We start from the raw sequence: 20,580 nt of genomic DNA on the forward strand, positions 1-20,580 counted from the left end.
GTATTTTTTCTAAATCTCAAGAAAGATCAATGTAATTTACACTTATTTTTAATAAGAAAATGTTCAAAACCAAAAGGAGCAGGCATGATCTTGGCTCTAATACCATACTATACGTGAGGCCTAGCCCCCATCTAGAAGTATTGTCCGGTATTGCCCAGCCCAAAAGCCAACCTCACCAGATTGTCCCTCTGAGCTCCAATCCAAAAGGCCCACCCAATGAAAGTGTCATGTGCCATCTTATAAATCCATCTTAGACATATTCACAACTGATGTAGGATGATGCCAACACCGACTTTGGATTGTGCTGCTTGTTGAGATTCTAAGTCATTCCTCATTTTTCACTTTCTAAGATTATTATTCGTTCTGATTTGATCAAATATTAAGAACAATCTTTCACCATGCTTAACCTTTCTATTAAAATTACACAACTCAGTCCAACAATGGATGTCAAAAATGTTAAATTAGCCTGCAGTAGAAATACAATCAGTCTTTCATTGCACACAAATGTAAGTTTGATAGGATACGTTTTTTTTTTTTTTTTTTTTTTAGGTCTCCCACGGTATCCCTAGGTTTTTTTGGACCCAGGACTAATCCGCCGAAGAAGCTGTCGGGCGCATATGAGGGCTCCTCTCCCAAGGGGGTGTGCTGCACCCACAAAGGCTCAAACTTGAGACCTTTACTTAAGCGACCCAAGTCCCTTTCCACTTGGACCAACCCCCATTGGTGATAGGATATGTTCAATATGCTACACAGAACAGCAAATAAAACAAATCAAGTCAAGAAGTTTGGGAGATAAGAAAGTGGTGGAGGCTGCATTTGAGAATGAAAATAAGATATAGATGCAAAGATATTACCACATATTTTCTAACTAAAGCTGTTACCGACAAATTCTCCACTCGCATCCCAAGGGCGATGTTCGAATGATTTCCCAATGATACTGCGTTTGTCATTTACAGTCCCATCCTCGCACCGGTACTCTGGAAAGTAATCCAAAAATGTTTTGCTTCCTAATTCATCAACTCCATTGAAGAGGAAGTTCTTCACCAAGTCCTGCAAAGTAGAGACATAGAAAACTGAAACAGGAATAGGCATAAGTAAAATGCGGGGTGCTAAATTAAGAATGGTACCTTTGAATGAGCCTCCCCAATCAACTTTTTCAGAACTCGATGACCTGGATCCTGGTTTCAAAATATTTGCATCAGGGAAATAAATCTAGGAAAAATATTACTAGAATGGTCCACTACACAACAAAAAGTAGTAGTAAAATTTCTGCTATGCTTCGATCTTGGATTTGTTGAGAGAGAGAGAGAGAGAGACACACACACACACACACACACACACAGAACTTTTAAAGAAAACCAAACATAACCTTCTACAATTCTATTTCTAGGAAGCGTCTCCAAGTTCTCTTCTATCATCATGATTTCTTAAATCCTAAGCAACAATGGTTAAGAGAGATAGCCAGCAGTAGCAACAGATTTGCAATTGGGAATTGTTAAGCATTAAATATTTTAAAAGATTTAGCCAACAGTTCTTAGAAACACTTTAGAAAAATCAATGTAACTTCAAATGGGTAAGATCTACACACACACACACACACGCACGCAAACAAAAAAAAAAAATTGATGGTACCCTTCTACAATGACATAGACAAAAAAAAAAGTTGGAATTATATGGTGGAGGAAAAAAGAACTAGTAAGAAAAATAGAATTTGGAACATAATCCAAGAATCTGTCTTGTGCCGCTAAGCTAGACCACAACAAATGCACATTCACCACAACAATGCCAGCTGTACGAAGTGCTTCCCCCATTAAAGCATTGAAACTGGTCACATTCTTCCTTATTTGTTTGAATTACAGTAGAGAAAATTAGTATCCTCTTTGAAGGATTGTTAGATCAAGCGTACAAAATTATACTACGTATCACAATTTAGTGATTCAGATCATTAACTCAACTGAATTCCTTACATTTAACATTAGAGCAAATAGGGGTCATCAATGGGATGGGACGGGCCGGGCATACCCAGCCAGCAACTATTGTGCTTAAATCCCATATTTTAACGGATTTTTTGGACTTTGACCAGTCAACGGGTTAGTACAGGCCAGGCCTATTTAAAAAACTAAAACCACATTCTACCCATAAGCCCAAATCTTACGGGACAAAATCAAACCGAACCGGGCTACATATTTTTCATTACAATGATATTATCAAGTTCTACACATTTTTCATTAACACATTTTTAATATTTTTATTAATTTATATGTACTAATTGGGCATTGTTTTTTACTTTCCAACATAATTCAAGTATATTGATTTTTTTTTTTTTTTGATAATTCTATTTGCACACCATATACACTCTCAGTACACACCACTAATGGTGTTCGCATATAAATTTCCGAACAAAAGTCAATTGTTTGGATATAAATTTATGAAAATAAAGTAGTTTGGATATAAATTTATGAAAATAAAGTAGTTGTTCAGATATAAATAATTGAACGGAATGTATATTTGAACAATTTATTTTTGTTCATAACTTTAAATCCGAACATTTGATATTTGTTCAGAAATTTATATTCGAACACATATGTAGTGTGTTCCCCCTTTTTTTTAACCTTTTTTCAGCTCATATAATCAAAAAACAATCAAGTAACATATACATGCGGGCTCTTACAGGCCAGGTTTATGGGCCGGCTCAAGTTACAAACATTTGTCCAAAGCCCTAAATCATTTATTATGGGTTGGAACGGACTGGGCACTCAAGCAGGCTAGGACGGATCATGAGATGTGTGGGATGGGTTGGGTAATATTAGATTTTTTGTCCGCGGGCCATTTGGGGACCCCTAAGGACACATCAGTGGGATCCAAATGCTTCTTCGAAGCAGAACACTTCTTGTCTACAGACCATCAACACAGAAAAACCAAACTTGTACACACATGCTAAATCCTATCCATATGAAGTGGTCAAAATGCTTAGATGCTAACGATCAGACAAGCTCTCAAATCTGGACAACAAAAATCAAAATTGTTTCCTTCGTGATTTTTCTTGATTAAATTAGCAGAAAATTTCACTTTGCAATCAAGTATAATGATCTGAAACTCATAGTCAACTTATCTGGATGCCACAAAGACATTGCCCTATAAGTTCTTGATTTTATCAAATTTTTCCATTATCGATTTATTTTATTGTCACAAAAAATATTTCCTCAGAGATTCTTGATTTTAACAATCTTTTCCACTAATTCCCCTCACCCAATAACACATGCAACAATCCAAAGAAAATTTGTAATTAGCCCTTTACTATCGATGATTAGTTGAGTTAGGGACTGGGAGATGGATGGTTATTGGTTTGTTTTGGCTGCCCCTTGTCTTCATGTGATCTATCCTGGCTGGTCTTTAAGCCACTCCTGACATGGAGTGTTGAGGACACTGCCGTGGGATTTGAGACTTTGTGATCAGAGTAGGATGGGACTGGGGGATGTGGTGATTGCTCTCATGATGGTGATAGGCTTGACTGTGTGCGCTACTAGTGGCTGTTGGTGTTCTGCTATACTTCTCTGAGACTGTTATTGTTGTTAATTGACCGTGCGAGCTTCATGTGATTTATCGGGATCTGTCAAGGGGTATATATCTTTTACACTATCATGGCTTTTGTGAGTGGCTAAGGATGTCACGGCTATGAAGTGCGAGGTGCTTATTGGACTATGTTCGATCTATGGTAAAGACTGGGAGCTTGTGGGGGAGATTAGCATGGTTGATTGGTTTTGGTGGACGTTTTAGCGTGTTTAATCCTGTTTGATTTGCATGTTTCAGCGGTTTCACGCAGTTTATGTGGTCTCATTTTGTATACTTGCCCATATATCTTCCCCAAGTTTCCATCTATTATCTTTGATGGTAGGGGTTACTTGGGGATATATAAAGATATATGGGCAGTTTTGAGTTTTATTATGCGTTCTATTGTTGGGTACCCTGCAGATGCGGGGGTTGTCATATTTAGGTATTTCGGTTATTATCTGTATCAGTTGGCCCCTCTTCTTTGGGGAGCATTGTGAGATTTATTGTATTACCTGAGATATGCCCCTTGTAAACGTGTACATTTTTTGTCTTTAATTTATGACTTGCCCACCCAAAAAAAAAAAAAAAAAAACAACACGATGTGCAAAATGTAATAAATGCTGAGGAAGAACATTAAGTACCCACCTTCTCCGCTCTCCAGGTTAGATACCTATGTTGTGCTTCACAATTGCATATAATTTCAGAAGCACTGGTCTCCTCCGAAGCTTGTTCCATCAGGTCAAGCCATGCCTGCAAGTGCAACATAATAAGCGGATGTACAAAGTTTGGAATTCTTCATTCACTCACACATCTTCCCCCTCCTTTTGACCAACTTCCTCTCAAAATACGATCCAAAATATAAATGAACACACCCCATCAGTTGTCAGATCTTCAAATGATATTAAAAACAAATTGCATAAATATCTTATTTGTGTACCTTGTAGTAATCCATGAATGCAGAATATAAGACATTATGGTTGTATTGGCTTGGGCAAAACTTGGTCCATATTACAATTGGTGAGAAAAATCTCAGTGACTCACTTGTAATCTTTCCTCCCCAAGGTAAAAGCTGCACGAAATCTGTGTTTAGATCACCAGATCATAACATTTAGACAGGGTTCAAGAATAAATTTAATGATCCACAAAATTGGAATGCAACCAATGTAGTGGTAGTAGCATTTTGCTTACCTCAGCATACTTGAGGCCAAGAGGCATCAAGCTCTTATAGTACTTCTCCTTGTAATCCTTTCGACTAATAACATCATGCAAGGGGTTAAGGTCCCTATAAACAGCCAATCAAAGCTTAGTTTGAGATCTTCGAGATCAGTATAATATTCTGTTAAAACCTATCACCTACTTCACCCACTTAAACCTACTCCACTAAACCTAACCCACTACACCACTACCACCTCACCTACTCCACTAAACCTAACCCACTACACCACTACCACCTCCACTTCACTTACTCCTTACCTACTACACACTCACCCTCTTCTATATATAGGAATCATGAATCATTGTAATAAAATCAACAAAATCAACATCAATCAATCAATAATACATAAATTCTTACATGGTATCAGAGCAAGGTTGAGAAGCTAGTAATTCTGCTTCACCGGCGGGCGGCAGCCTCGCCTTGGCCGCCCGCCGGCCCTCTAGTGATCCTAACGTTGGTAGAGTATGATCTCTCCATTCCTCTGTGTTTGAATCTTAGACCACTGTTGAAGCTACTTGAATTGCTTGAGCTTCTCTCTAAGCCCTGGAACACGATCTTTCCCGATGAGTTCATACGCGGACTATCAACGGACACACCTCGGACTACTGTAGCAGGTGTTGATTCCGTTGTTGCTCTGCGCCTTGGGCTTCGTTCGATTCTTGTACCGGTGGGGATTTCGAACGACGCAGCCCTTCGCTTCACTAATCGCACCCTAGGGGTGCTGGAGTTTGGATTCTGATTCTTTGTAAGAACGATCGGTTTTTGACTGAGATTAGGCTTCTCGGAATCAAGCGAAAGCCTCTGGAGATCATCGTGCTCGTGACCAGACGATGAGGACGAAAGAGATAAGCGAGACGAAATTGAAACGGACTCGCTATCTAAGTCCTTTAGCAAAGGAAGACTGAGCGAAGACTCCAGAACCGAGCTCGAAGATTTTGAGCTTCGATGGAGAAAGTTCTTTAGAGATTTAGAGTTACTACTGTTATGCAAAGGGAAGGACGATGACACCTTGTGGTTGTTATCTTGCTTAGCATTGTTGTTGAGGTAAAGTTTCTTCAATCCTAGAAGCTCCTTCCACCACTAACATTGTCATGCGGTATTGCCTCGGGTCGGGGTGCTGACGTCGCTACAGTGTCTGTGATGTAATGGAGAGGATGTTGTTTGGTTGCATGGACTGCCAGTGCATGTTAAGCTGCGTTGTGCGTGGTGAGTTTTTATTGGTGCAGCTTTTCTCCCAAGTCTAGCTGTAGTCTGCTAGCTGGTTGATATATGGGGAAGACAGGAACAACTTTCTCACGTGGCTTGTTTTTTGAAATTGTGGTTGCCGGTTATGCAGCAGAGAAGAGTTGGTGGTTTGGTCCCTTTCTCTCCACTAGACCCCTTTTAATTATATCCATGATTCCCTTTCCTTTAACACCAAACCTCTCTCTTCCTTTTGACAGTTTGAAAACACATGCCAATGTTCCCATCATTTTTCTTTTTTATATATATATTTATTCCACCACTCTCACCACACCCCACTCTCTTCTTTTATTTAAACATATCAAACCCTCTCTCCACTCATTCCTTTTATTATTTTTATTATGCACCTACTCAGACTCCATGTGCTCTTTGACCCTTTTTTATCAACCCTTCCACCCACATAAAAATAAAAAAAAATAAAAAAATAAAAAAATAAAAAAAAACACAAAACAAAAGAAGAAGACGGACTGCACACCAAACTCATTTTATTCATGTCGGGGCTCACCCTGATCACCATTTTACACCACCAAAAAAAAAAAAAAAAAAAAAAAACCACCACATCCACAGGCGGGATTTTTCTTCTCTACTCTGCAGCCGGTCTCTTCTTCTTGCCTCCGTCTTGGACGGCCCTTGACGGTGTTGCCTCCGTGCTTCCTAGACCACCAAGCAAGTTGCCTCCTCCCTGCTCCTCCACTACAGCATATGGTGGCTCTCCAAAACAGAACATCACGGTGGCCTTCCGCTTCAGCTCCTTGTTTTCTGCCTTTAGCACACTTATCTCTGCTCGCGCATCCTTATACATGCGTTGGAGCAGCACCAGCTGGGAGTTTAACTGTTGCACCTCATTTGTCCTGCTCTGCAGCCGGTGCGACAAGTTTGTGACCGCAGTCATGGTTTCTACACATGACTTCAGAGTATACTGATTGGCCTCAATATCAGTTTGCACCGCCATTTTTTGCTCCACCGACCGCATCGGAAAGTTCAACGGAGCAAACACAGAGGTGTTTGGTTGAGGTTCACTGGCCACCGCACCAGTTCTCTCTCTTGTTGACTCATTGAGGTCGGGAAAGAGAGTGAGCAGCCCACGGGAAGACGAAGCCATTTTCTGGACAACAGAGTGTTACAGCGTCTTACAGAGTTTCTCTCTCAGCAAAGGAAGAGTTTTTTTCAGAGGTTTCTCTCAGTTTTTTTGTCTCAGCTTCTGCCTCAGCCTCAGCCTTCGTCTTGATTAAATAGCCGAGGCAGACACGCGCATCATGCGCCGCTCGGCGCTCGCCGACAACTTGGACACGCCTTTTGATGGCACGCCTTTTGAAAACATGGGCACGCCTTTTGATGGCACGCCTTTTTATGGATTGGGCACGCCTTTTGATGGCACGCCTTTTGAAAGATTGGGCACACCTTTTGAGGATGCGACTTTATAAGGGTCCGACAAGACTCTGTAAACTGTCCCGACATTGATTCCGGTTAGCTCCTTTATGGGTCCGACAAGACTCTGTAAACTGTCCCGACATTGATTCCGGTTAGTTTCTACAAGGGTCCAGCAAGACTCCGTAAACTGTCACAACAACTGTTACAACATTGTCTGCTACAACGGTCCGACATGACCCCATAAACTGTCTTCTACATCGGTCTGACACCGCCATCCAGTGTCCTCTACACCGTTATGACACCACCATACAGTGTCCTCTACAACGTTATGACACCCCCATCCAGTGTCCTCTACAACGTTATGACACCACCATACAGTGTCCTCTACAACGTTATGACACCACCATCCAGTGTCTTCACCAATGGTCTGACACGACCATACAGTGTCTCCTATCCTCTTTTATTTTTATGTATTTTCTTGTTTTGTTACTCTCTCCAAACTCAAGTTGGTTAGTTCCTATCCCCCTTGAGTTTGCGGGGGGCTGTTAAAACCTATCACCTACTTCACCCACTTAAACCTACTCCACTAAACCTAACCCACTACACCACTACCACCTCACCTACTCCACTAAACCTAACCCACTACACCACTACCACCTCCACTTCACCTACTCCTTACCTACTACACACTCACCCTCTTCTATATATAGGAATCATGAATCATTGTAATAAAATCAACAAAATCAACATCAATCAATCAATAATACATAAATTCTTACATATTCACTAACCAAATTGGATCCAAATTACATGAACAATTATGCATCTAATTTTGGCAAAAACGAAAGGCATGTAAAATTTCTACATGCAGTATCATATTGGAGTAATGTCCATATGCTTATGCTTGTATGGAAGCAGTAAGTGGCAGCTGGATAAAAATCTTTTCAGATATGGTGTAAACTAAACCTAAGTTGATTAGAATGAAATTTTCCTTTCATGTCAATTTTAATCCATGCCTTGGTTATAAGTCATTTACTTGAGTATTTGTATTAAAAATTTAATCTAGTATATTTTCCGTGGTTTTTTACCCTAGGATTTTTTTTTTTCCCCCTATGGTTTTCCATGTATATCATTGTGTCCATGGTTGTAGAAATTTATGATTCATATGATTCGATACGAGTTTCAAGAAAAACAATTCGATTTGTGCAGTTGAATCTTAAATTGGGTGAATCTTACGATTCACTATGTATTTATCAAAAAAAAAAAAAAAAAAATCTTATGATTCACTGTGATTCAAGCAATTCAATTCTATTTGCATATTACATGAAAGGACATCATTTTCATAAGATAAAAAAGAGAGAAGCCTTCTCTATCTTCTCAGTAAAGCGCTAACGGCTTTAGAAAGATCGCTCGTTAGCTTAGTTTTATTTGTATATACATAGATAAATTTAGTTATATTGATATTTATTTCATTTTAAACATTATATGTGTGTTTTTATACGTATATACATATATAAATTATGTAGGGCACTCAGGCCAAAAGTCCAAAACTACATTTTCTTTGACCAAAGCTCCAGGCACAAAAATAGTTTGTCCATCAGGACAAACTGAATCAAAATGACCAAAATACCCATCTATATATACCAATCAAACCCTACTTCTCTCAAATGAAATCATTCACGTCTCTCTCTCTTTCTTCCCGATCTAAACCTGTGGTAGCCGAATAAAAGCAGACGCAGATAGGCAGTGTATATTGTCCCAATCGATGTATAGTATGCACTCGGCCCGGCCCCTAACGTTTCAAATGCCGAATAAGTTGAGCAGGGGGCCGATTAAAAGTTGGAATACGGCATAATGGGAAGGGGGGCGGAGTGCATAAGTACATGACAGATCAAGAGCGGGCCCCGCCTAGAAGACTAGGAGCATATATAAATAGAAGAACGACGAACAAGAAGAGGTATGTGAGAATTAGTACGCTTAACTTAAGATACACGCAATCAAGAGAGCATACACTGACTTATCCGTCGGAGTGCTAATTCCAACACCCCCGACCGGAGTGTTCATTATTTTTCAGGCTACCAGCAGAGGATCTCGAGCGTCCCATTGGATCCAAAGAGTATTTCCAAACTACCTTCCCCACAAAACCCTAAGTGCACCATTTCCGCCACAGCCGCCTCCGCCCCTCCGTCCACTTCCTCGGCCGTCACTGCCTCCTCTCCGCCACCAGCACCCTACCGTCGCCACCCACCGTCGTGTCTCCATTGCCTCCCTCTCTATTTCTCGCTCTAAAAAAATATAGAGAGAAACAAAATACACTACTCCGATCGCTGGGCTCACTTTTATACGCACAATTTCAATTCTCATCATCTACACATAGATATACATATACATCTACACATAGACATACATATACATATACATATATATGTAGAGAGAGAGCGGTATCTGACAATGTCCTCATCTCCGAGAGCATCTCCGACTTAGACATCACCACCAACTACCAATACCACTTCACCACCACTAGCCACTGCAATGCCTCCGCTGGCAACAAACACTACATCGCCACCACCATCTTCTCCACCACCAACTCCTGTTGCTCTGGTCCTGTTTCACTGCCCACCGCCATGTCACGATCGTTGTCACCGTCAATCCCCTCAGATCTGATATCATCGCCTTAGATCGCCATTGTCCAGGGCCATCGGTCATTGGTCACCAAATCTAAATTGAAAAGCCCAGCCCACACTTCTCCTTAAAACCCAAGTATTAAGGAGAGGAATACTGGAGACTTATAACTAGCACAGATGGAGCAACTCCAGGCGATGTGAGACACATTCCAACACACCCTCCTGGACCACAACATATACCAGCCGGCAAGGTTCTAAAAAGCGGTTGCGGTCGCCGTAACGGTGGCGGTGGTGCGGGTGCGGTTGCGGTTGTGGGGTGTAAAGGTCGTAGCGTAACAGTTGTGATAACCGGAAACGTGATTTTTTTGATTTTTCGCACAATTTGAAAAAAATTTACCGATACGCATATTTTTTTTCCATGATCATATTTATTGGGTTTAAAATAAATATTGATCAAGTTTTGTAAATTTTTAAGTATGATCCAATATATTTCATATTTTTAAATCGCTATAAACTGAGTTTTTTACATTTTATTTTAATAATTAATGACTTTATATTATACAAAAAATAATCACTAACTATTATATATAAGATAAACAATAACAAAAGTAAAAATAAATAAGAGCCTATATATATATATATATACATATTTTAACCAAACCAAATAGATAACGACCACACTTATTATTATTATTATTTTCAAAGAATATATAGATAGACACACACAAACAAACAAAATGGTTGAGTGATAGCAGCAGAATAGAATAGTATAGGTCTTACAGCTTCAACAAATCAACAACATGTTCTTCATCTTCCCTCTTCTCTCTCCATCTCTTGCTCCTCCATCTTCTCTCTTTATCTTCCCTCTTCTCTCCATCCCTCTTCCTTTATTTTCATCTTTTTTTTGTGTTTTTTCGAAAAAAGCAATTCGGAACCGTTACGTAACGATGCGTAACAGGCCGTTACGGCTGTTACGGCACCGTTATGACCGCTACGACAGCCGCTACGGCCGACACACCTGTGAATCTCAATCACACTGCAAAAGCGGCTGTAACGGGTGGTGGTAACCACTACAACCGTTACGTAACGGCGTTACGTAACAGTTACGGCCGCTTTTTAAAACCTTGCCAGCTGGACAAACGACACACCAGTCACAGACCCAACCAAGCTCTGATACTAAATTGAAAAGCCCAACCCACACTTATCCTTAAAACCCAGGTATTAGGGAGAGGAAAACTAGACCCTTATAACCAGCACAGATAGAGCAACTTCAGGCGATGTGGAACACATTCCAACACACCCTCTTGGATTAGGACATACAGTAGCCGAACAAACAGCACACCAGTCATAGACCCAACCAAGCTCTGATATCAAATTGAAAAGCTCAACCTACACTTCTCCCTAAAACCCAAGTATTAAGGAGAGGAAAAGTGGAACCTTACAACTAGCACAAATGGAGCAACTCCAGGCGATGTGGGACACATTCCAACAGTCACAAGTGTCAGAGTCATATGGTTCTAATGCCATAACATTTCGAAAGAGGCCACGGTGGTTCGATGGATCTGGCGGCACGGCGGGATCAGGGAGGAGTCTTTGGTTCTGTCGTAGCTACTGTTGGCGATGGTGGTTGGAAGTGTTCCAGTGGATCTACTATTATGAAGGCTTCGACAGAGGAGATTCGTTGCCGATGTTCGACAATGGGGAAAAATCCCTTCACTTCTTCCACTTGTTTGATTTTTTAAATTTTTAGATTCTTTTTTTTTTTTTTTTTTTTGTGTATTTCTCAAATCTACTATATTCAGATTTATTCAATTTTTTTGTTGTTTTTGTAGATCTAAGTGTGTGTATATGTGTGTGTGTGTGTGTGTGTGTGTGTTTTTTTTTGTTGTAGTTGCAGTTGTTGTTGTTGATGATGATGAAATAGATTGTTGTTGATGATGGTAATGATTGCAACATATAAAAAAAATCTGTGGTGCAATAGATGAAAAAAGATCTGTTCAAAATTTGAACAGATAGTGGCTCAATAGTGGATTGATGTATTTCTATAACAAAGATTTGAACAGATAAAAAATAACAAATAAAATTCATGAAAAGAGAAATTGAACAAATAAATAGAATTTAGAGAAAATTTTGAACAGATGGATATAATTTAGGGGGGGGGAATTGAACAAATAAAAAAAAAATTGAACAGATAAATAGAATTTTGAAAAAAAAAATTTGAACAGATAGATATAATTTAGGGGGGGAAAATTGAACAAATAGACAAAATAATTTGAACAGATAGGCAAAAAAATTAAACAAATAGATATAAATTTGAACAAATAGTCAATGAAAAGTCAAGGGGTAAAATTGAAAACAAAATATTTCCTAGGGCTTCTCACCAAACTATTTCACAAAACGTAGACTTCACATCAACAAAAAAATATCTCTTGGACCTAATGCCTTATACCTTCCTTAAATTGGATTTATCACCAATTAACCCAATTACGTATTATGCTAAAGAAGATTTGATACGATTCACAATTCACTATTTTAGCAAACCAATTCACGATTTGACAACAATGGTTGTGTCTATTATCTTGCTCTCAATCTATTACTGTGGTATAGTGTGGATGGTGTATGCATGAATATGATATTGGAATTGGCAAACTAAATTGATCTAAATAATCTATTTGGCATTTATTTAACTGGCTATTTAAATTAAGAGTTTGGCCTATTCACCCTCCCTCCAGGCACAAACAAGTCCACCTCACAATGATAAAAGCAGAAGCATGCAAGAAATAAAACTAGTTACATCACGAAGCCCACATCATCATCCAGTGCTACTATTAAACCCCATGAGAAGTATTATAAGATATTCTTGCATGGAGCAGCAGTCTATTATCTGGTTACCAACATACCATGCTTCAGAAATGTAGACTAGGTTTGCAAAATTAAAAGAAAGTGAAAAAGATAGCTTACAACACAACTATGTTCATGCTAGCAGTGCTGAAAAAATTGGCACAGAATATAGGTAGATCAAATTCTGGTTTTGGGAACACAGCAAGATCCAAAACCTGCATTTAGTTTATTTGAAACTGAATCAGGAAAGGGTAAAACATTCAGATTGTTATAATAAATCACAGAATCTCTAGGCGACAATAAATCACGAGGTCTTAACAGTATCAGCATCTCAAGGATTCTTATCCTAATTTTTTATTGTTGACACTAACTGCTTAACCAAGATCCAGATTGCACCAATTGAGATCATGCAAATCAAAAAATTCAAGCTTCTAGTGTTTCTTCCCCACCCACACCCCCGTTTTGTATTTATTCCACTTCTTACTCTTCTTTCCTCCTTGTTAAACCATAGTTATCAGCGATTATTCTCACAAATCCTGAAGACATCTAGAGCAATACTTATTTACATTTCTAACTAGTACAAATTCATTTACCAAACTCATTGGAAAAGAGACATTGCAGTATTTTGCAAGCACTAAATTATATCATGCTGTAGCTCAAGAGACTCCCACAGGTAGACTTCAGATATTTTTTTCTTTTAAAAAAAAAAATGGAGGAGAATAAGAAAAATGGAGACGCTAAGAAATATAAGCAAGGGAAAGAATCAGAAAACTGCAGTTCTCAAAGGAAAAATGTCAATACCTTCCAACAACAGATTTGGCATTTGAAATATAAGCAAGGGTCACTTTCAATGATCAGAGACACTAAGAAATAAAGGTAGTTCACATCCCATACCAAAATACAAAAACGGAAAATTCACTCCCTGTGAAGATCCATAATTACTCCCCCATCATATGATGTTCAATTTAGTTCATCTCACCAAATTAAATTGTCAGCATTAATGGCAATATAGATGGCAGTTGTCGTCAACCCACAAGAAAGGAATACAAAATTTATAGCAATATCATTTAGTACCCAAAAAAAATTATAATTACAGTATTTTGAATGCTAGGCTATGGCTATGACAATGCGAGAGTGAAAGATAGTGGCCATAGACTAGTGATCTTGACAATGGGTTGACAGGTCTGAATGTCAAGTGTAAGATGTGCAAGTGCAACATGGTAGGGCACAGCTATCCAAAAGCTAGTGTTAAGGTAGATGAAGTGAATTGTGCCAGAGGACAACACCTGCATTGTTTCATTCCCTTCGACACACAAACTACGTAGGAGTCTGATCTTGGGAGCTTGGAAAGATAAAATCTGAAGCTCTGTTTTTCCATCCATTGGAATCGAGGAACTGAAATTATCCTGATAATGTAACAATTTAGATACTCATTAATAGCAGGTATTGAGGAGAGAGGGGTTTGTACAGAATTCACAAGTCACAGCAATAGCAAATTGCAAATTATGCCATAGATCATACTTCTATAACATATCCACAAAATTACACATTTCAGTTGATTAAATATAAATCTAAATAATGCTAAAAAAACAATATTAAGTCTAAAAGGAAAGTTCATTAGGAATATCAAGTACTTTTATTCAATTACAATTTACAACAAAAATTTAATCACTAAAACAATTGAATTAGATGGAAACATGCATCTGCACCTGCATCAGCGCAAGCACTTTCTTATGAGTTATATTTTACACTTGAGTACTTTGACAAAATAAACATCATATAGTTAGTAGAAATGACTAACATAAAACACAATATGTTAATGCTTGTACAAAAAGCTAACCTGGCAAGAACAGGGAACAAAGTTCTGTGATTCCACTCAAAATTCAAATACAACGCCATGCATTTGAGTGAATAGAACCCGTCTAGAATGGGGAACTCTCTGTAAATTAGACTTAACTCGTAAGAACTCTACGTTCAAAAGAAAGATGCCCTCATTCGAATGAATGTTACAGAAACATTGTTACAATCTAATGCAAGAAGTTGTGTCTAAATGAACTTAGCCACATGTGTTGGAACAAGCAAGCTTTTGAAGCTACGTTCGTTTCAACCAACTCACAATGATCACAAACCAAAATCTGTGAATCCTGAAGTCGATGCCATAAGTTAATTTAGCCTATAGTCCAAAACTAACATGAACCCAATAATAAACAAGCTCAACTATACTAGAAAGGATAAAAACAACCTAGTACATGATATGACTTCAATGCATTGGCGTTTTACCTTTCAATCAAAATGTGCTATGGAATGTGTTCAATGTGACTCAACTAAGCTTACCAAAAACACTCAATAATTTGGAAAAAATTGTCAGCACAAAATGACATGGAAGTACATCTTTCCTCAAGGGTAAATAGGACAATCGGCTTCAAAGTCCTTAACTAAAAACCGAATTCATGCTTTTAATATGTTAGCCCCATAAAATATTAGTATTTAGCCAAAATTTGTGAATTATCAACCCCGTGTGCATTTGCCGTTGGACAATGGGTCAGATGCTTGATCCAACCTACTTAGTTTAGAGGGAGCCAAAGTTTAACTTTAGTAAACTAATAAAATAAAGATTGCACATAGGCCCTCTGGATGAACCATACCTTGTTGTGTCTTGGAAAAAGAAAGGATGGGAAGCTAGTGCATGATACTTTTTTGTTGTCTCCAAAGGATGGTTCATAGATGCTACCAAGTCAAATGACCCAATAACTCGACCACGTTGAATATGTTTTCAAAGCAAGACGATGCTAAGGAGTTGGGGTAGGTCTTAGTTTCAAAACTTGCCTTAAAAAATATTAAAAATATAAAAAGTTAAATAAATAAATAAATAAAAAGAATTCCTCTACAATTTCTCTTGGGTGATTTATTGTTGATGCTGTCCATCATAAAATATAGAGACTTCTGATTTTGAAATATGTTACCTTCACCTATGGGCTCAAAATTTATACTAGTTATAGCACTAAGTCAAACATCCATATGCCATTACACATTTTGTTTTATTTTCACAAACGGTATCAGAAATTACCATCTGCTAAGTTAGCCTCTGTTATTACTGAAAGATTTGTCTATCCATGTCCCCTTGTGAAAAATTCTGAACCAAAAAAAAAACAAAAAGCAGCTTTTGTTTATCTTCTTTGGATGAGCTAAATGTTCTTCGCAGTTTGGTTAGAGATATTCCCTCATTGCCTTCTCAGGGGTCTTTCCTCTATTGTGTTAAATCACTTGGTCAATTTCTTAACATTAATTTATCGTTCATGGCATCCAATCTACCAAACTTTGACCAGATTTATTAGTGTTGAAATTACAATCCCAAATTTTGAAAGGGATCCCCATAGGACAAGTTCTTCCCCTCACATCAATAACAGAGTGATGGTTATGCATTGCCTCCCATTATTGGACATCCAAAACTATCAAATTCATGACGTTGATTCACTGTTCAACCTAAAGAACTGAACCCAAACTGATATAAGGGGGTGCTTGGGAAGTGGGTTTAGTGGTTTTTTTGACTAAAATAACCAATAAAAACAAAATAGGCTAAAATAGCCAATAAGACAAAATATCACATCTAAATCATAATCATTTGACTTTTTCTCTCAAAACTATCTTCTCAAACACAACTTTTTTAGCCAGGCTAAAATAGCAAAAAAACCAACCCATAATAGGAACAAAAAAAATTCTTCAACAACAGTCGCAAAGAGTGCAACAAAGAGAAAACAAAAGAAAGCAGCTAATCTGACCAATTATAAGATAGTATTGTCCTATATGTGTTACATTATGCATTCGTGACAATGTTCTTGTAAGGGGGAAAACCTAATTCAAAATTTGGGTATTACTGCCCAAGGTATCAAAAGAAAAATCAAAGTCCTTTGGAAATGCAAAGTCTGCGGAACAACTTAATAACTCTAGCGAGGTAAATCCCTGGAAGATAAAAGGTTCAAGAGCAAGCCCGTGCCCAAGCCCAAGGATAACAAATTCCAAGTCATGGCCTCAAATAGGCAAATTCCTCGGATATGAGTCTGTCGGAGGACGATATCCTCGAAGAAACCCAACAGATGAGAAACCCTATAATACTTTCTACTGAAAAAGGGTCAAAGACCCCATGATAGCTTCAGTTTTCCGAGGTCATAGAGATTAAGCCTTCCTCAAAGCTAGAAAGGCCGCCAAACGATCCATATTCAAAACTTGCGTCCTACAAAGGAGCCAGATAACCCAAGGCTCCCCAGATAGCTTTTCTAAGATTGTGCAATGCAACTCTCTCGAAAATAGGAAGGCCAACCATTAGCCCCTATTCAAAACCAGCGTCCTACAAAGGAGCTAAAGACCCCGAGGCTCCCCGGATAGCTTTTCTAAGATTGAGCAATGCGACTCTCTCGAAGATAGGAAGGCCAGCCATTCGCCCCTATTCAAAAATCGCATCCTACGAAGGAACCAAATACCCTAAGGCTCCCCAAATAGCTTTCCAAGATGCAACAGCAAGTCCTTATCGAAGATAGGAAGACCAGCCATTCGCTCCTATTCAAAACTGCTTCTGTAAGTGGGTCCAACCATATCGAGGCCCAGGACAGCTTCCGATGGAAATCATGATCAAGTCCCCATTAATTATACAAGCGAAACAATCATATCCACCCACCGTCAAAATGGCAAGACTTGTGATGTCTCTCAGACTTTAAACATCAAGGAAGATGTATAAGTCAATCTCAAGACTATGCTCTGTTGGCTTCATCAGGAAGAGGGGAGAACCTATGGTTTGGTGGCTAAAAGTAAGAGAACGTTTAGGTATTTGTGAATCTATCAAACTACAGTTAATCTCGGAAGCACCCAAGGGGATAACCCTGGGGAAAGAAGATTGCATTTCCCTCGACTAGACAATACGAGAGAGGAATATTCCATGTGGTTCCTAAAGGTCACGTAGCAACGTTATACACGTTTGCTTGGCCCCCCAAGATTGGCCTAAGCGCCTATAAATAGGAACCCATATTTCATAAATCCTAATTCATGCTTGAGTGAGGCCATTCACCAAGAGTGAGGGGTAGTGGTGTACAAGGATATTCGGCCATTCTCTATCTACTCCGTTTGTCTTGCGTTTCACCCCACGGTATTTCTCTCACCATCTCCATCTTCATCTTCTTGTACCAATCATTCACCAGTTTCACCTCACCATTTCATTACCTTTCATTATTACACTATCTCCATTTGAAAAGTTCTCAAGAAATCTACATGGAAGGAAACCATACAAGTTTATGAAATTATAAACCTAATACAAGAAAACCCATGGAAGCATACTTATCAAAAGAAAAAGAAAAAAAAAAAAGCAAACACATAGAAGCATGAACCACAAAACAGTTTATGCAAACAACAACAAACCTCATTAGAACTACTTAAGGGGTCAGCTACTGAAAAAAAAAAAAAAAAAAAAAGTTCATTTCTATCCTTTTTATGGCCGTACATGTAATTGAATCATACATCACCACAATGTCTTCCTCTACATCATACATCCGTGCTTTTTTGGTCTTATTCCAGTTGTTTGTAGCGCCTCATAACTAAAGGTGCATATTTGTACCATAGAATTTCCCTTCTATAAACAAGCCTTTTAATGAATTTCAACAACACAGCCCAGAGACACCAATTTCACTCAAACCAATGACCTCAAATAAAAATATAAATAAATAAATAAAATAAAAAATAGTGAGAACCCTAAAATGAAAAATCTAAAAAATGCCTTCAGAATCTCAGAAGACAGTTAAAGAAAACAAAACAAAATAAAGTAAAATAAAAACCCCCAAATCTTGAATGTACATATCCATAATTATCTGACATAGAGCTCACTCTGTACGACAGAAAACACACACACACACACACACACAAATGGTCTTCTGCAATATTGTAGCTTCTTAAAACATATGCATCAACGTAAATAGAGCTCATCTGTGACATCCCACTCAACCACTGAGTAGAAATTGAACAATTAAACTGAAAGTAAACTAATTCAAAGAGAACCAAGAGATCAGTACACTTCCAAGATAACCTCAATGCCACATAAATATACATACACACATAATTGTAGAGAGAGAGAGTGAGAGAGAGAGAGGGTACCTTGAGGGGAGAAGGAACCAAATGGGTACGGCGTTTGGTTTGATCCAAAGCAAAGTGAATGAATTTCTGATAAGAGAAGCCAGAGACTTCCATTAAAGGTCTCAAATTTCTTCTATTACTTGTATTCTTGTATAAAGATAGAGAAATACGAGTATCGTACAATAAGGGAGGCTTTGATAGTGTTGAGAAAAAGCTCGACGAAGTACATGACTCCATTGCAGAAGAACCCGACAACAGCTTCAAAAACCAGGCTCTAATTCTGCGGGCATAACAACAGCCACCCAACTCCTCTCCCCTGTGCCTAGCATAAAAGAACTGTTTTTAAGTTAGTAATAGTTTTTTTTTTTTTTTTTTTTTTTTTTTTTTTTTTGTGTGTTTGGTGGTGGTGGTGGTGTTGTTGTTGTAAGTAATGATGGAAATCTCAAATATTTTATTAGGGGCATTTATATATAAGTTTTATTTTGTGAATTTATAATTTATTAAGTTTTAAATAAAATTATTTTCTTCTTCAAGTCCCATTAATTTTTAATAGTCCAATTTATCCTTCTCAGACCTCCTCATAGCTGCCAAACATCATTGCTGTCTTCATTCTCTCTCTTCACATTTGCAATTCGAAGTTCTACGCAACTTCAGTTCGACGAACATGGGTGATTCAAGTTCACAAGGGTAATCTGGGTCCTTTTAGTAAAGACGATTTAAATTTCTTCAGGTCTGATGTGAACAGGAAGGCAACTGAGCAGGTCGACTTAATCCGAATCGAAACACTTCATCATGCTGACAAGTAGGAGTGAGAATGGTCCGAATTAGACAGGATTGGGGTAAAACCAAGACCAATCCGTTATCTATGGTTCTAGAAAAATTAGAACTAATCCAATCCATTTAAATCGTGGAACCAAATCCGAACCAATCCATTTAAACACAGATTTGATCAATTCAGGACCACAGATTTACATAATTAAATGACAAAAAAATATATGTAACACTTTAATTTTATAAAAATATAAATATAGCACTATATTAGTTTCACAATAACATGTATTTTCATAATAGCAACATATTGTTCTAGAATTTAAACAACCGTAAGAAAATTGGTTCTACCATAAGTATTTAGACCATTACAAATTAACATTAAAAACTAGCAAACAAAAGTAATAAAAGAAGATACCATGCGAGTTTAGGTTTGGATTTAAGTTTTATATAAAATAAGAGAAGATACTATGCAGGAGGGTGTATAATAAAAATATAGACTATTTGTATACAGTCCGGATCGGTTCCAATCCGGAACCGTGGGGTTCAATCTGGAACCAATCCGTGAACTACGAATTTTTAATTTTTCAATCCAGAACCGAACCATGGATTCAAAAAACCAATCCAAACCTACTAGATTGGTCTAGACTGGATCGGATTACAGATTTCACGGATTCCTTGCTCAGCCCTACTGACAAGGAAAAAACTGAAGCTTACATTCTTGAATTAGTGGTGTGGCTTCATCATCTTGTTACCTAATCAAGGGCTGCAACAAATGGTGGAATCAGATCCCCTATTAAATCCCCAATTCGCTCGCGCGAATCAGAAGATGATTCAATTACCCACACATAA

General features: G+C 38.2%; 2 protein-coding genes across 6 annotated transcripts; both read right to left on the bottom strand.

Annotated features, from left to right (window-relative positions):
* Positions 1-367: 367 nt before the first annotated feature.
* Positions 368-19,304, bottom strand: LOC114319398 (phytochromobilin:ferredoxin oxidoreductase, chloroplastic-like). 5 transcript variants are annotated; one of them, XM_082911095.1, is made up of 10 exons: positions 19,142-19,279; positions 18,982-19,047; positions 14,133-14,252; positions 12,967-13,061; positions 4,741-4,834; positions 4,490-4,621; positions 4,198-4,302; positions 1,128-1,178; positions 855-1,050; positions 442-745 (listed from the first exon to the last, which is right to left on the bottom strand). In XM_082911095.1, the coding sequence occupies exons 1-9, from the start codon at positions 19,187-19,189 to the stop codon at positions 865-867; spliced, it is 897 nt and encodes a 298-aa protein (XP_082767221.1). In that variant the 5' UTR covers positions 19,190-19,279; the 3' UTR covers positions 442-745; positions 855-864. The 5 variants fall into 5 exon arrangements, with proteins under 5 accessions (XP_082767220.1, XP_082767221.1, XP_082767219.1 ...); XM_082911094.1 differs by having other exon boundaries at positions 368-466; positions 18,982-19,304; XM_082911093.1 differs by having other exon boundaries at positions 18,982-19,304.
* Positions 5,030-10,007, bottom strand: LOC145814303 (uncharacterized). The gene is made up of 2 exons (XM_082910975.1): positions 9,951-10,007; positions 5,030-5,848 (listed from the first exon to the last, which is right to left on the bottom strand). Exons 1-2 carry the CDS (start codon positions 10,005-10,007, stop codon positions 5,165-5,167), a joined length of 741 nt encoding a protein of 246 aa, XP_082767101.1. The 3' UTR covers positions 5,030-5,164.
* Positions 19,305-20,580: the final 1,276 nt, after the last annotated feature.

Source organism: Camellia sinensis, unplaced genomic scaffold (genome assembly GCF_055761805.1).
Source record: "Camellia sinensis isolate YWXY unplaced genomic scaffold, ASM5576180v1 Unanchor1, whole genome shotgun sequence".
NCBI lineage: Eukaryota > Viridiplantae > Streptophyta > Magnoliopsida > Ericales > Theaceae > Camellia > Camellia sinensis.